Source organism: Harpegnathos saltator, unplaced genomic scaffold (assembly GCF_003227715.2).
Source record: "Harpegnathos saltator strain DR-91 unplaced genomic scaffold, Hsal_v8.6 scaffold225, whole genome shotgun sequence".
NCBI lineage: Eukaryota > Metazoa > Arthropoda > Insecta > Hymenoptera > Formicidae > Harpegnathos > Harpegnathos saltator.
The window spans coordinates 225,912-243,299 of NW_020230012.1; the positions used below are offsets into that span (position 1 = coordinate 225,912).

The following is a 17,388-nucleotide window of genomic DNA, read 5'->3' on the forward strand; positions in this document are numbered from 1 at the left end:
GTTACCGTGCAAACGAGATTAAGGATAACGAGGATGAAAGTAAGAATGGTATGGGGTGAGAGACGGCAGAGAGCGGGTGCGAGTGAAGAAGGAGCAAGAGGACGAGGAGACTGAGAGGGTTGGCAGGGAGGAGGAGAGGGAGTCGGTTTTCTTCGGGCGGTACATCTTCAGCTACGTAGTTACTAAAGTTAATGGAAAGAAGTCGAGGCAGCTCTTCGCGCATTAACAATTCGAAAGGTCCTCCTTGCTTTTGCCGCCTCTGCCTTTTTCCTCCTCCCCCCTCCTCGGCCCCTCCTCTTCCCCAGCACATTCTCGTCTCCCGCCCCATCCTCCGTCTTTTCCTCCTGCCGCCCGTCAAAGTCGCGCACCGCTCACACCGTAAAATCCCCCATTCGAAATGTAGAAAGGCAATCGTGACGGCGCACTCTCCTCGTCTTCCCGGTTTTGCGCTGTTTCGCGTTTCGTTAGCGCCGTAATGGCTGATGAATAATAATCCTCGCGGCAAATGAATTAAGAAAAAAGATGTTGCCAGATGAGCTTGCGCGGCCACTACCGTCGCACCTCGCAGTAGGGGCGACGGCTCTTCTTTCTCCACCCCTCTTCCGAGTTATAAATTTCCGGGCCACGGCCACGGTGGTTAATAGAGACAATGAGAAAATGAGGTAGCCCCCGCTGTCGCTGAAATATCGCTCGCGCCGCTGCATGCTCGCAAATCCGAGACACATTTTATTCGAGCGCGCGCGCGCGCGCGAGGCGCGTTCGACGTCGTCCCCCTGAATAATCTTCTTCGCGTCCGGGATTAATTAGGTTGCTTGTGCAACCACGACGCCACGGCTTCAAACGGAGGATCAGCGTGACGTGGTGTGCTTGCGCGTTGCATGTAGACGTTGCAGCTTTCGGTCGTAATAAATTCATCGCTCGAAATTGTTAATGGTCCACGGGGCAGGCAGAGAGGCAAGCGGACGAATTCCGGGGCGTACCGATTGCTGCTGCAGCTGCAGGCGAGCGCGATATTGCGAGATCGGAGGATCGGCTCTCCTGACTGGTTCGTCGATCGTCGATGAAACAATTTGATTGTCAATCGCGGCAGAAATGCGCGGATACTAATCCCGACGCGATGTCGCTATCGACTGGGACTGCGTTCCGAGATCTCTTAATCTCTTCCACGCGGTCGATCAGCGCAGAGAGACGTGAGACTTGATGCGACGCGACTCCTTCATCCTTCTTCATTAATTCACCCTGCAGACCACCACGTAGAGCTTGAAACGGGGTTAATTGCTGTACGATACGTGTGAAATGTTAATGACCCGTGCGCGAGGTGACGACGATACCCGGGGTTAATACCGCGCTTCTCACATCGCGTAGAAACGCACGAAGTCGCCGAGTCGGGCCAGTTCGTCACGTCATCGGTCTCTAAATGGGAAATTGTGTGAGCGAAATGCACAGCAAGAATGAGCTGAACAATGGGATGGACGGAATTTCATGATTTTTCCGCTTTTCATGTTTCTCGTTGTTTTTTCTTTCCCCTCATCTCTCTCTCTCTCTCTCTCTCTCTCTCTCTCTCTCTCTCGCGATAAAATTTACAAAAGTAATGAGACGACGGAAAAGCAAGCATTTACTAAATATTAACGGAGAATACGGCGCATTAAAGTTTTGCGCAAGAGCACTTCCCTGCAATATTTTTGCAGGAAATTTCAATCGTCGTTGTAAATTGGAAAAATCGACGCAATCCATCCACTCGCGGCAGCGATCGTCGATGTAGTTTTTTTCCTTCTTTTTCCCGCTCCCTTTATTTCTCGGTCGCGACGGGTTACACGTTACCGATCCGTCTCGCGTTACCGATTTGCGATGAGGACTACAGTTAAAAATTGATCCGCGAAGTAAATGCTGCACGAAGTGAACAGAACAGAACAGCCGACGGATTTTGGTCATATCAGGCAAATCCCAGCTGTGCCAATAATCGACGGCCCATCGTTCACAGTAGCAATTTTACGAGCCTCGTTATCACTCGCACGGATACCGAGCGGTATCACCGAAAAGCGTTCTCTCTCACGCACCCCTCCCCTCCCTCCCAATCCGGACAGCTGTGGTTCCAAGCGGGACTAATTCATGGATCGGCGAGAGATTAATAGGTAGAGAATTAAAAGTGCCGTCATCGTGCTGTCATGTGGATATTACAGCGCGACGGAAAGAAAATGTTTTTTTATCCATGTTCGTTATCCACGCGCGTTCATTTTCAATTGCGATCAAAATAGAAAAAATAGAGAGAGAGAGAGAGAGAGAGAGAGAGAGAGAGTGAGAGAGAAAGGGAGAGAGAGAGACAGAGAGAGATTTGTAACTTATACATTCACACTCATGTAAAAATAGTACAACGATTATAGATTTCTAAAAGAATTTGATGGATTGAAAAGAAAAATTTGCTCGGTTTTTAATATTCGCGTGCGCAAGAAGATCGAAGACGCGCATTCGTGCGCGCTCGCGTCGTAAAAAGGACGAATTAAAGAGAAATCGAGTTTTTTCAGTTTCTTTTTAAATATGGCCTCACGTGCGTTGGCTGAAAGAATAAATTTTCCTTCGACATCGATGCGCTGTGTCGTGCAATCTTCTATCTCCGCGCTTATCTTCTTTTTTTTTTTAATTTGTTCGGGCGGATCTATTGTACATTGATGAAAAAAATTGCACGTATCGTATGATATTGCACGACGGCGGAGTCCCTGGCGTGAATTTCAATGACGGATCGCTCGATGAGTTCGGAGGATCGTTCTGTTTTTTTCCCCTCAAAGAGATTTCCGAGAAAGAATATTTCTCGCATAACCTTATTATTATATCCAACGCGCGTTGGAAATACAAATTTATATTTACCCTCGGCTCTTCCTCGACCTCTGCGATCGCAATGCGCGATGGGCACCCGCCATGATGCGGTTGCTACGTGTATATAAATGGCGCTATTACAAATAACAGGGATGCCTAACGCGCGTAACCGAACCAACGACGTGACACCTGAAGAAATGGCTCAGGTGCGTACTCATTCGTAATCGTGCCGAAAGCGGCGTGATGCATCGGCCGATTTATCACCGCGATTGCACGCACATCGCGCCGATCGTTGCAACAGACAAACGACTTTTAACGATTGAGCCTCGTATCCGGCGCTGGACGCGGTTTCTCTTTCGAATCTGCGACTGTGAATTCGCCCACGATTCCGCAAGCGCAACTGGAAGTATCGAAGTTACAAAGAATTGTCGTTGACACGCGCGACCGATCGATGAAGCTGGCGCGAAGACTCGCGTCGACGACTATCCGAGCGTAAAAACACGGACGATTATTCGGATGTGTACATAACCGCTCGAACTGGCGAGGGTGGTGCGCGACGGTGGTGGCATGTTCCTGTTGGTGAATTTTCAGCCGGTCCGAAGGGGAAGGCGAAACGCGCGAGAAAAGTTGCGAGAAGCGATCGGTGCCGTCCGGCGCGTACTGTTCATGACCGGTCCGGGGAAAACTTTGATCGTTCGCTACAAAGCGAGTTCCAAAAAGCCGGAAGGGTTGGCGCGGGAGGGTGCTGGAGAAGCCAGCGGGCCGCGGGAAAAATAGAGAAACACTTGTACGCAAGAACGAACATGTCCCCCATCTTGCCCGTCCCCGTGGGATGTTTCCGAACTTGGGCAATAAGACGGCAGTCAGTTGCAGAAGGTTGTGGATAGTTTCGGGAACTTGTGCGACGCAGCAGCAGCAGCAGCAGCAGCAGCCGTAGCCGTAGCCGTACTATGCTCCGTGCCGTCTCCCTATATTTCGGTAATAATCCGTTACTATTTATTAACCCATTCTCTTCGCCCCCTTCTCCGTCCTTCTCTCTTTCTCTCGCTCCCTCGACTTGCTGCCGACTTCTTTCCACCTCGTTCGCTCTTCTCACCTTCGCTTATCGAAAGCGAGCGAGGGTAAACTCGGAAATGCCAGCTCCCGCGTCTCACGGGATCCTAACAGAAATTATTAAAGAATCCGAGAGTGCGAAGGGGGAAGAGAGAGAGAGAGAGAGAGAGAGAGAGAGAGAGAGAGCCCGCGGGCGCACCGTAAATCTCCTCATTTCCAAGCTTCGCTAAGTCCCCAGAAAAATAAATATCGTTACTGGCGTGCGCGCGTGTGCGGTGTATAACGCGGCGTGTAATGCGTTTAACTCCATCGGAATTATTTCGTGATCTTGCGATCTTTCGTTGCCGGTTATACCCAACGGAAATTACCGGCGAAATACCTTTATGAGAATTCACGTCTGTTAATAGGCCATTATCTTGCATATGAATATCCGCGAAGCTACGTCGACGAGCGGTTGTGAATGTGGATGTGACCGTGTACCGGTGAAACGTTCTTCGTCGACGGTTCGTGGTTCTTTTGTCAGTCCCTATTTTTTACGCCTGTGGCGTAATTTTTACACGGTTATTATCATTATCGCCATTAGGAGAGAACGCGCGCGGCTTGACTCACCTTTCGCCGGCGCACACCGAAAGCACACGGCAGTTTTGAGGGTGGTAGGTAGGGTAGGTAGGGTCGCGAAATAAGAGTCATCGCGACGTCTGGAGCGCGGATTGAAACAAAGCACCGCTATTTTGAATAATTATAACTTGCCCTTGCTGCAATCCCCGTTTAGCGAAGCTTTCCCTTTCTCTCTCTCTCTCTCTCTCTCTCTCTCTCTCTCTCTCTTTCATTCGAAAAGCGGCCTCACCCTTTAGATACTCACGCTATCACCGCTACCGACGTTTTAAACGTGCAAGGCATCTCGCCCTACTGGGCTCAGCTGTCTTACGCATCGGTGGATCCATACAAAGCTGGTGGATGTAGGCGAGCGAAAGAGAGAAAGAGAAAGATAGATAAATAGATAGATAGATGGATAGAGTAAGCAAGAGACTGAGAGGGAAGATGAGATCGAGAAGGACAAAATATGAGAGACAAATAAACAAGCGCGGTACGCTGTTAACCCGAGGATATTTTTATACAATAATATGCGCGCGCGCGTATGCTTTCTCCTTTATTGGAAATCGATTTTTTATTTGCTTGATAGCGATGTAAGCTTTTGCGCGACGTGAAAGTTTCGTGTTTCGTCGGCGTTTTCGAAGCAATTTTCGACCCATTCTCTCGCGGTCTCGATATACGCGAACGGTGTTTGGAAGTATTTGAGAGTACCGCGAGCCTCTCTCTCTCTCTCTCTCTCTCTCTCTCTCTCTCTCTCTCTGTGCATATAACGAATAATGTTATCCACGAAACGGGACGGCGGCCGCGAAAGTATTATCCGCGCGTCTCGCTCCGAAAGAACAGTGGACATCGCGGTAAATTAAATCGGAGGGGTGCGTTACTTTGGGGTATAATAAAAAGCGAACCGTACACGCACACGCGTCCGCCTGTGCAAGTTGCGCCGGTGATCTCTCGCAGTCTCTCCCTCACAGATCCGTTTACGCCGGCAAAGAATGATAAAGAAAAAGCGCGGGGCGTTGCGGATAAGCGCAAAGGGGCCGCAAGCATGCCAGTTTGAAATTTCAAATTCATTTACGGGCCTCGTTGTGCTGAGTTTTAATCCTCTTTAATTATGAAAAATCGTCGAGCGCCGTCGCTTACCCTGCTCTACCTACCTACCTACCTATCTATCTACCAACTAACTAACGTACACTCGCTTACTCCGCCCTTCGGCCTCTCTTCACCTTCCAGACATTTCTTCGCGTCACTTTATCATCGAAGCGAAGATCGTCAGTCATTCTCAGCTGTCATATATTTTTCTTCTTTATCTGCGCGATATCTAGTTACTGCAATTATCTTATCGGACTATCGTTGAATCGTGGCACATAATATGGTAGATTTGCATCTTTTGTAGATGTGACAATAGGCGATAGTTTTGGAGTATCTTACAACAGCCGAAGAAGTTGTATCGCGTCGCATCGTGGATTATAATTTGACTCGTGCGAAAAGTCGGGACGTATGCGAGATAAGCGTTTTTCAAAGGATTCGAAGGATTTAACATTAGAGATACGAATGTGTTAGAAGATTTTTGATATTTGATTATTTCTGCTGGAAAATATCTGGGTCAAGTGAAAACGAGAAATCGCGAGAATTAGCCTCTTATTCGGAAAAAGCTCAGACGTTCCTCTGGAAAAGACTGGAAAGTCATTGTAATGAATCTAGTTGTCGTCAAAACTGCTTGTAGCATCGTTGACGTGAAGTCGATTTTCCATATGCAACAGTTTAACAATACTTATGCTAGACGTTAGCAGGAATATTCCACCTCCAAATTTCTCCTTTGCGCTGCAGTTTCTATACTTATATTACTATATCACTCCTATTTATCGATGTATTCAATTACGGCGACGACATGCATCTGTTCCATGACATCTTGAGGTATACACGTATAAAAAAAAATAAGAAGCAGTAGTCGTATCCTTCGCTCGGATATTGCGATAAGAGTATAAATTCAAACTCCTATAACCGGAGCTTTCCATTTTCTCCTTTCGGTAGCCTCACAACGACAGCTTTCGAGCTACAAAATTACGTTATACGCGGCGCGGCCTCGTTTCTAAGATAGTCATTGCAGCCACAAGTAAACTTCCTGGATTAAAAGGAAGCCCTAAATGAACCCGCACGATGCTACGCTCGATGACTCTGGTGATACGACGCGCTCGTGATCTATTTTCCAGCGATGTTGTTACATCAGGACCGGTGCATTACCGCGAGTCTAATCAAAGTCACGAATGTAATTTCGGAATTAAAAACACAATAAGAGAGCGAGAGAGAGAGAGAGAGAGAGAGGCAAGAAACTACAAAGAGAACTTCTGTAATTCCATTAAAAGATATTACAGTATAACGTAACGAATTCGCGGAACGATGTTGCGGAATTATGATACGTATTACGCGCGTAGTTATTTAAACTTATTAAAAACTGTTGTTATACGTATCGAAAGTTTCACCGTGGTTTCGAAGTTTAAGTCGGAAGTTCGATCATTAATATGCGGAGATCGCCGGGCCGCGCGTCCGCCGGCCGTGTGATTCGCCCGCGTCGCGAATCGATCTTCCCCGGCTACGTGTTTCACCAACCTATAACGAACGCGAAACGTTCATTCGTGTAAATCTTGAGAGATTGCGGGGAGAGAGTTGGCGAATCTGCGAGGTGCGAAAGAGCGAGAACTTACTTTCGCGCACGTCGGCCATCGTGTCGTCGGCGAACATCCGCGATGCATCATTCACCGCGCTGCCGTCCAGCACTCTGCACATTCCCCTCAGTTTGTTTAACTTCTTCAGTTCGACGTTCATCAATCTTCGCGTCGACTTTGCTTGCGCGAGTACTTGCCGCCAGTCGAACGTGCGTTCAAACGGCGCGCTCTTTAATTTGGCCAATGCCTCGGCTTGCACTTCTAGGAAATTGTATATAATCTCCTCCTGCGGGTCGGCGAAGGCTTCCTGCTCGACGTAAATGGGACAATTAGGGTCTCATCGATGTCATTGAGACGCGTCGAGACTTGAGAGAGAAATGTATATCGATATTAATCACGGCGGGGGGACTCGGCGCGACGGCCCGTGCTAATTATCCGCGAGAGGAATTTTCACAAGATTAATTGGTTTCTCCTCGACATACTTCTTTCCGAAGAGCGGTTTCCTTCTTAATGAACTCGTCGATCGTTAAACGTCTATCGGTCGCGGAGACCGGCAAAGGAGGCAGCAACAAAGTTTCTCTACGCTGCAGCTGCTGCTTCTGCTGCTGCTCTGGAAAGAGGAACGCGACTGTCTCCTCGAAGATTTTGTCCTGCAGCCTCAGGATCTCCCGTATCTTGTGCTTCTTTGTACTCGCCTCCTGTCGTAATTTGAGAATGGGCGCGCGTTGCCTCTCTATTACGTCCTTCCGCAGACCTTTTTTCTCCAGAATCACTCGCTGCATGCGTTTCTCCTCCATCGACATCCACCGCGATTTGGCTTTTTCGAGGAATTGCCAGGGTCTCCGGCGCTGCGAGACGTCGCACGAAATTAATTTAGCGACAAGGCAAGGGGAAGAGAGCGAGAGAGAGAGAGAGAGAGGGAGACAGAAAGAGAGGTGGGGTTAGTTTCCCGGCTGCACTTGCTTGAGATGACTCGAGACTGAATATCGGCTGGAATTCGCGCGGAGTCCCACCACCGTCGCTATTCACGGGATTATAAACGTTCGATTGGGACGCGGTTATCCACGTTAGCGCGGGATTGTCACCCCGGAGCGTGCCGCGAATGAGGGAGCGCCGAAACTCATTGAATTATTTATCAACGCGGAATATCAGATTTATCCCGTACCGCGCTCGTCGTCGTAGGCGTGACCGTACGGATTGTCTCCTCAACTGCGCCGGCTCTGGTCTTCTCCTCAGGCTTCAAACGCTTCCTCTCGTCCGCCGTGTCGCCCGCGGCCAGTCTCCTCCTCATCTCGATTTCCCCGGGATTTGTTTCGCGCCACACTCTCTGCCAGGCTTTAAACTCGCTTATCTGATCGGCCGGGAAAATAGAAAATCGTATGTATATATGAATAGGCGGAATAAAGAAATTTACTGCCGTCGGCAGTAAAATTTACGGCGAATCACTATGGAAATAACGGCGCGCGGGGACCGTGTGAGCGAGCGGGAGAGGAAAAAGAGACTCCTCTCTTCTGGCCCTTTCCGCTCTTTTTTTCTTTTTTTATGAACATATTCCCCATTAAGATCAGGTGTATTTTTTCGTCTCACGGAAATATAAAGTTTTATGAAGCGTAACGGGATGATCTCTCGCGAAACGTAGCCTCCTTCTTCCGCGCGACTTTTCGTCGAACGACTCGAGACGAGTATTACGCGCGTGCCGTCGCGTCCATTATTTTTATAATACAATGTACCGCTCTCGCTGTGATATACGATATAATTACGTTCGATAATTATCATATGATCGTATCGGCTTCGGTTTTGTCGCTCGATGCCCGTACGCGCGGCTGCTGCCGCGGAATTCTCGTCGTATTTGCATTTCGCGGCCGAGGGGTTTCGAGTTACTCGAAACGAAGCGATGTTCATTCGATCGCTTTACGATGCTGTTACCCTTTGAACCTGCCGATCGACGAACTTTATTATCCACTCGACGTCGCCCACGTCATACGTCATTAAGACCCGCGGCGCGGTGAATATTCTCAGAGCGCCGGTGAAGTCGCAGAAGCCGACGCACTGCGACTCCAACGGCAGATCGTGCGTGTAGACACCGCAGATTATACGACCGGACAGGCTTTGCGTGAAACTAGGCTCGTGGCTCTTCACCACCAGGTCCCAGATCTCCACGGTGCCGTCCATTCGCGCCAAAATCAGGACGGTTGGGCGCAGAATGCCCCACGAGCAAGCCGTGTATCTGCGCTCGAAATGCGGGAGGAAATAATGTCAACTGATTCAACGACACTAACGAGACTAAGAAGATCATTTACAGCGAAGAATTGAAGAGTTTCACAGATAAAAAGCGTATGACCAATTGACACAAATAACAAACGTGACTGTTTGTCGGAGAGTCGCGAGGCAGAAAGAAGGAGGTAAGAGGGAAAGAGAGAACAGCGGATCGATAACGTTTCATAATGATTCTCGCGCGGCGCGGGGCGAGCGCGCGCGCGCGCGCTCGGCCATACATCGAAAATAGCTTTCATTAACAGAGTAACGGCGGCCGAGCGCTGTAGCCGTGAGTTATGATCGTATTGTCATGCAGATCATACCGAAAGTTCGACTCTCGCCCGCCCCCGAAAACTATGCGCGGAGCGTGAAACGCGAGCCGCCTCCGCTGTCGGGTGCTTGCCGGGCAATACGAAACGCTATCGTCGCAATTACATACTGCGCATTGCGGCAATTTATCGCGCGCGGGGTGTTCGTTATTTTTTTACTGCGGATGAAACGCGTGCGCGGCGTGCACGCGGCGCGCGCGTTGCGCCGGCGTTTATGTATATTCATGATTGCGCCTCGTTAACTCGGCGGTATTGACGTTCCTCCTGAAGGAGCAATTTTTTCCGCAGACCATTCCTGCGATCTCTCGTTAGTAGGTTGTTTTAACGCGTAACGCGTTTCGTGCGTTCTCTCTCTCTCTCTCTCTCTCTCTTTCCTTGCCTCGAGATGCTGATATATACACACGGCGAAATCACTTAGCGGCGTAAGAACGTTTACTCTAACTCGCGACAACCGGGAGTTCGATTTGCTTTAACCGGCCGACGCTTGACGGACCTTTTGTCCTTACCACCTACCCGATATTGGACTTCTTCCAAAGGAGCGGCTCGCCAAAATCGTCCCGCCACACAGCGAAGATCTTGCCGCCCACCGTAACGACCAGCTTGTGATAATAGCGCGATCTAACCGAGTGTGTGACCGGGCCGTCGTGCGTCCTCTTCATCCACTGCCAGCGCGCCGTCTCGCGACTCACGCTCACGTCCGTCGCGAATTCGAAGCCCTCCCACGTTATGCAACCGAAATCACCTGTTGCCATCGTTTACGCTTTAATCCACTCTCTAACGCTGTTGATATTAAATTAAAGTCTTATTTAGGCAGAGAAACGGAAGGGCGAGAGCGCGGGAGGAGGGGGGACATATATATGTACAAAGTTTAATTAATCGCCTTTGACGGTGGAGTGAAATTACGCGAGTAACAGTCAACTCGGGGGATTAGTCGTGGCTGGATCTCCGTGTTAATTGTCAACGGCTGAAAATCTAATCGCCACACACACACACACACACACACACACACACTTCACAACGAACACAGACGATCGCGTCGTCGCCGAGTGCTTACCGAGGCGCTATAGTCGTTTAAAGAAGCGATCTCTTAATTATGTTTCGTGCGGTGTGCTAATATTGATGAGCTCGTCTACCTTCGACGGTGCCGACGAGCATCTTCGGCTCCATGATGTAATCCGCCTTCTCGATTATGGGTCTATAGTACTTTCTAATTGCGACATCGTCCCTCCCCACTGGGAACGGTTCAACTTGTTCCACGTGAAACTTCGGATTGTACATGCTGAGCGTCGTTATCACAAGCCGCCGCCTCTCGTCCGGATACTGAAGCTCGAGGATATGGTTGGGCTGGAAGACGCGGTCGAGAATCTTAAAGGGCGACGTCGGCCTCGCCGTCGTCCTCATATGCCATTTCCTCTTTCGCTTGCCGCGGATTTGTCGAACACCCTTCTCCGTGGGTCGCCATCTTTTTTTTCGGAGTGCATCGTTCTCGGTTAGAATCGGATTAATGTTTGCCTCAACTTGTTATCTCATGCCCGATACGGGCAGACAACGCTGAGACACGTCGGTAGTAAGTAGACGGGGAAAAATTTAGACAACTCTACAATACACAGCGAGAAACAGAACCATCCAGGCTACTTTGTTTCGTCTACACGGCGTCTCCGTTGATTCAATTCGCGCGAGCATCTTGTACAATTAAAAGATACAATTTAACGGAGTGCGAGCTTATCTCTGCTGGCGCAACTTTACGCCGTGGCCCTTTGCTTCAGCGAGCAACAACAAGGCGCACGGTAAGGCGCAACCTCGTAAATATCGTACCAATCTCGTGCCGAGCGAGGAAACAATTCACTAGCGCGAGCATTCACGTAGCCATTGTGGCACGACCGAAATGAAGAGATGCCTCCCTTGCACACCGCTGGACGTGTAAAGAGAGCGAGAGAGAGAGAGAGAGAGAGAGAATGCGATCAAGGGGATGAAGGGAGGAAGAGGCAAAACGAGAGATCGGCGAGGCTGAGGAGGTTGGTAGTTGGCAGGTTCTGAGGACTACTCACCGAACAGGAGTAGGGACGCAGAAAGGGTTGGAAGCGAGGACTGAATACCGATCGACGATTATAGAGGGATGGTCTATCTATTTTCGGACCATATAAACGCCAACTTCGGAGAATCGAAGCGGCAGAGCCGAGTTGCAGGACCATTACGGTTCTGCAGACCGGGGAGTTTCTCGAGAAGGATGGAGAGGGGGCGGAGATGGCGGAGAGAACAGAAGACGGGTCGTCGTCTCGCGTCCGGATAGAAGGACGCGAAAGGCAGTCGAACGACGGCGACGACGACGACCGTGGCGTTCGCTCTTTAACGTTCAGCTTGCGACAAGTTTCGCGCCTGTGGAACATTCGAAGTCGCTAACTTTCAGTCTCGAGAGATACGATGGCCCGGACCTTTCCCGTGGTTACCAATTGCCGCTGGCTCAGATCCCTCTCGAACATCACCCGACTATTCGGCCCGCTTCTGCATCTTTAACGACGGAAACGTCAATATAGACAGTTTTTCGCGAAAATCGCGGTAAGACGGCACAAAATGTCACGGATGCGAGACGGCGAGAGGAAAAGAGATATGAAGGAGATGATGATTTTTTTATGCAGCGGTTGAAAACAATACGTTTAAGTTCTTAAATGCAGAGAGAGAGAGAGAGAGAGAGATTTTCGTTTAAAATCACTTCGTTCACTTCAAAATGATTCCATATATTCTCAAATAAGAGCTATCATATTGGATAGATAGAAAGTTTCCTATTTAATCTTCATTACAAAACATGTAGAGCACGCCCCCTAGAAAATACTTTTCGTAAGATATTTTCGCAAGATAATCGTGCATTATTCCATAAGATAAATACCTCTATTTAGTACTCAGCCTCTTAGCTGCTCAGCCATGTAAATATTTAGTAGCACTTAGCCTATTTATCGGCTGAAGGCTATTTTTTCTAGTCTCCTTCTGTTGCTCTACTGTAGGAATTAGTTCTTCCGTTCGCAAGGGATTTTTATTCGATATTAAAAAATGTACGATGTGTGCTCGCAATATCGAGAATGAACTAGGAATACGATCGAGGGAGGGATATACTTGAGGTCCCAGAAGGCGATCGTGCCGTCCTCGCTGGCAGTCACAAACTGCCAACTTAGGTCGTCCAAAGATGCGTCTTCCGGTAGGGACGCGATTCTGCCACTTCGATCCATCTTGTAGTACGAGGGCATCCACGTTATTTGGGTGATAGCCGCCTTCTGGCTGTACAACAGCGAGGACATCGCCGTCGGAGCGACTCGCGACGTCACCGTCACGTCGCGCATCCAAGTCATTAGGCTCTTCATCGCGAGCGTATATTTCTCTTGAGCGCTCGTCCGCGTCACCACCGTCTCCATCTCTTCGATCTTGCCGGGGATGTGCCAGATGGCGACCTGGTGATGGCCGGTGTAGGTGGATCTTAGCTCGATGAGAGTGGGTAATCGGGTAATAGAGAGGAAGTTCGCACGTTTTTGACGGCACAAGTGATACATGTCGACGGAGAGATTTGGAGAAATATGAAGTTGAGGATACGCGGAAACATAATCGATCACCTGGCCGTTCGTGCAGCCGCCTACGACGACACTCCCGTCGAGTGGGCACACGGAGACAGACGTCACTTCTCGCGGACTTTCGAGGATCAATTTAGGCGACAGAAAGTCGTTGAAGGACCATATTAGCACGCGGTTGTCGTTGCCGCTGTCGTGAGTTATGAGCACCTGCGAGAGAAAGAGAGAGGGGAAGAGAGAGAGAGAGAGAGAGAGAGAGAGAGAGAGAGAGAGAGAGAGAGAGGAGAGGGAGAGAGAAGAAAAACGGCGCGTTATTTCCGGCAAGTCGTAGTCGCGTCGTTAGGAGAAGGATTCGTGACATTCTCTTAGTCGCGTCGTTAGACGATTTTAGATTCGCTGGTTTATCAGGAGCTAGCTTTTATGCGAGACAGCGTGTTTGCCACGATGATTGATCAACCTCTTCCTGAGATTTGGGACCTATCAGATGCTCGCTCTTGGCGCGCCGTGTGTAAGCGACCATCGCTACTCCGGTCCAGAACGGATGCCAGCAAAGGTCGTTGACGACTCTGCTCACGGTGAGCTTTCCCTCGTAGTAGCTCTGGTGCTCCGTGTAGCCTATCGGCATCGGTGCTTGCGTGTCCTTCTCGTTGCTCACCAAGTTGGCGTAATCGTTCGTGTAAATATCCCACGTGGAATTCATCAGGATCTAAACGCGGACAGTCGGGAAGCTAATTAAGGAGTCGATTGTTTTTCATTATTAACTCTTTTCGCTTCGGTTTCACTTAGGAACTGAAAGTTGCAGTTTTTTCCCTTAAAGCTTAGATGACTGACATAATTGCAATTAATTATTATATTTGGTTTCGTCGAAAGTGTCTGGCGATTGCCAATCGTTCGTATCATTCGCGAAATGACAACGATTACCTGATCGCACATGTCGTCGGTGTAACGGTACAGAAAATCCTTCAAGGAGTCGATCTTCTCCTCGGGATACGTCGACAGATCGATAGTTTCATATTCGTACAGATATTGGAACCACGAATTGGAGGATATCTGCGACGCCGTTTGAGCCTCGTTGTGTCGCACGAAGGGCGCGACTTGCGTCGACCTGTTTACCAATTTACGCCACACATTGTCAAATATTTGTCGGTACGACAGCAGCTCGATGTATCCGTCTCTTTGATCGCCTGCTCTTCTATCTGCCAGATTTATCGGCAACCCCAGCAAATCGGCGGTGGACGTCACCTGATCAAATATAAAAGATCGCCGTTCGATTCGATTGCGCGCGCGCGCGCGCGCGACGCGAAGCGCGTTGCAGAGCACGGCCGATGAAACAATCCGCCGGGAGATATCGCGCGCTCGCGCGCGCGCGCGCGCGGGGATTTGTGCGAGCCACCTTTTGTCCGCTCGGAATCAGGATAAAGTGATTAATAAATAATTTATTGCAATTTGTGAGTGCCGTATGCGACATTATTTGTCGATTCACTCCGGCCCGATATTTACAGGCGGGATTACTGGAAATTTACGATAATCACTTTAATACCGCGGCTTCGAAATTAATGAACGTGAACCGTCGATCTATCTACCCTACGCGCGTCATCGCTTCGCGTCGCGCTCGGAGCGCGATGGAAATGCGTTGAGGGGGAGAGGGGGGGGGGAAAGAAGAAGCCTCGCGGTCGCAAGACGCGACCTAGCCCGCGAGAATAGCAGCGCGCAACTTGCGCGGACGGGTATGCAAATCGCGAACGACCGCGAAGTTTCGCGACGGCGGCGGAGCGGCCGAAAGTAGCGAGTCCGCTCGAGACGAGCTCGACGTCTCGCTGGAGACACTCGACGTCGGCAGCGTCGTCTCATGCAAGGGACTTGGAAATCCTTCGCAAGAATCCATCGTCGGTGCGAATCTCTCATCGCCACCGAGCATTCACCTCGATCTCGAAGAGCGGCCGCGTGTACTTGACGACTTCAGCGTCGACCTCGGCGCCACTTCCCCAGTCGTACCACCGGCCGACGGGCTTGAATACTGCGACTCTCACGCGATTTTCATGCTCCTCCCGTTGCTCCTGTATCAGCCTTGCTACCGCGTCCTTGCTCTCCTGGGTCAGGCAGATGTAGAACTGCGCGTCCTCGGTGAGCGACGGTGCGTAGCCGATGAGCATCTTGTCTTCCGGGAACGCGTGAATCTCATCCTTCATCGGCAGGAAGTCGCTGCTCTCGGAGTGCAGATCTATATTGTCTTCGATGATCTCCTTCCTCACGTACACCCACGGGTATTCCGTAGTGACATTCTCGCCGATCACGCAGCCGACGATCTTCTGCGTCAACGGCGACAGGTCGATTCTCGCTATGCCCCACATGCCCTGTGAAATCGATTCGATGTGCAAAATCGAGCGATGTGCCTCTCTCGGTCTTTCTCTTTCTCTCTCTCTCTCTCTATCTCTCTCTCTCTCTCTCTCTCTCTTTCATTCTCTGTCTGTAGAATGTAGCGAACGACATTTTTTTTCATTCCCGATTAGATGTCGGAGTGAGCGACAGCGAAATTTGCGTTGTACAATTCCACGTGTAGAATTCCGCGCGTTCCACTGGATAGTCCGATTAGAACTGCTCGGAATTTCGAAAATAGCACAAATCATTGTCGCGCGAAGTGGATATTCACCATCGACACGGAATATCGAACTCTCGGCGTCGGCTCCTTCATATTGTATTTTATTATATTGTATCTCAATATGTTGCCCATCGACGAGTCAGGAGTGGCGTAAGAGGCGTAGGACTCAAGGTCGTAGATGGTCTTCCGTCTCCTCATCGCCGGATCGTGCATCTCGATGCGAATTTTCTTCTTCGCCTCTCTCTCCCAATCTCGCTCAGCTGGAGGAGAAAATGGAGAAATGCGCGCGAGAGCTGTCCGCTAAATTTCGCGTCCCCCTTTCTCCCCAACGGGTCATTTAAATAGACTAATCGGATATGCGTTCATCGAATTCGCGTATTTGACTAATATCCGAATGAAATAAAATCAATAATCCTCCTCGTTATTATAAGCCCGGCTCGCTGCTTTAAATCCGCGTCATTCATATTTGAACATATTTACGGTCGACTAGATTTACGTTTCATTGTTAACACTGCGCGTAACTTTTACCCGACACGCGTATCCGATACGCATCATCGATCTTCGTTCGGTACATAATTTTAACCCATTCGTTACAAAGTTCCAATATTGGTACATTCGACATTATCGACGTTCTTCCACGCGGCATCGTATACGCTTTTAATAGCGTATTTCCATCGGGCAATATTTGCTTTTTAAATGAACGTGTAAACAAAATATGTTAATTGCACATAGACCCCAAAAGAAAATTCCACCCGTATAATTCGCGTCGATATCCCGCGACAGTACATGGCGCACACACATGCAGACCTTTTATTTGGGATGTACCGCTGCGCATTTGATCAGTTATTATTGTCGCGATCGCGTTTCCGAACGTCACGTTCCGAACGTCACGAAACGTACGCGTGTTATAACCTACACAGTTCCTCCTCTCCCACGTCCCATTCTTCGCCCTCGTAAGATCTCTTCTCCTCCTCGTCGGAGGAAGGTTGTTCCATCTCGAAAGAGTCATCATAGTGTGCGTGCTCCAACTCGTCTTTGTTCTCCTTGTTCTCGTCGGACTTTTCGTCCTGCCGCGGCGTTCCTTCGTCGTTCGGACGCGTTTCTTCGTTCATGGCGCAGCACGGCTCGTCCGATTATTTGACGTTTCCGAAAGCCGACGGTGCCGATGAATTCAGCGCGACTTGGCGCGGATATAACGCATCCACGCGCGCACGCGTTCGCATGTAATGCGCGTACTGCGAATCGATCGGACGTGCGGCGAATGTAACGCGAATGTAACGCGAATGATGAGAGCGGGTCCACGCGCGCTCGACGTGCCAGAAGCAGAGAGAAAGAGAGAGAGAGAGAGAGAGAGAGAGGAGGGGGAGAGTCGCGAAAAGGCAGAAGAAACGAGACGATCGTGCGAAACGAGTGAAATCGGGGCTTGCCGGTGTGTAACGACTTTTTTAATCCAAGGGACTATATAACATCGATAAAATCGCGGCCATACGGCGTCGGCAGTCGCTACAGTCGCGGAGGCTTAACGAAAT

At 49.7% G+C, this 17,388-nt stretch overlaps 1 protein-coding gene across 1 annotated transcript; it reads right to left on the minus strand.

The window, feature by feature from the left end:
* Positions 1-6,852: 6,852 nt before the first annotated feature.
* LOC105190619 (WD repeat-containing protein 63) lies at positions 6,853-16,971 on the minus strand. The gene is made up of 16 exons (XM_025298573.1): positions 16,776-16,971; positions 15,911-16,119; positions 15,183-15,614; positions 14,092-14,502; positions 13,685-13,966; positions 13,306-13,470; positions 12,758-13,146; positions 12,108-12,214; positions 10,832-11,223; positions 10,761-10,767; positions 10,220-10,448; positions 9,048-9,348; positions 8,287-8,472; positions 7,604-7,969; positions 7,161-7,428; positions 6,853-7,065 (listed from the first exon to the last, which is right to left on the minus strand). Exons 1-16 carry the CDS (start codon positions 16,969-16,971, stop codon positions 7,058-7,060), a joined length of 3,948 nt encoding a protein of 1,315 aa, XP_025154358.1. The 3' UTR covers positions 6,853-7,057.
* Positions 16,972-17,388: the final 417 nt, after the last annotated feature.

Coding starts and splice junctions, on each gene's coding strand:
- LOC105190619 (XM_025298573.1), bottom strand. CDS start 16,971: ATGAACGAAGAAACGCGTCCGAACGACGAAGGAACGCCGCGGCAGGAC. Junction 13,967..14,091: donor TAATAATTAATTGCAATTAT/GTCAGTCATCTA, acceptor GTCCGCGTTTAG/ATCCTGATGAATTCCACGTG. Junction 7,970..8,286: donor CGCCTACGACGACGAGCGCG/GTACGGGATAAA, acceptor GACGTCTCGCAG/CGCCGGAGACCCTGGCAATT.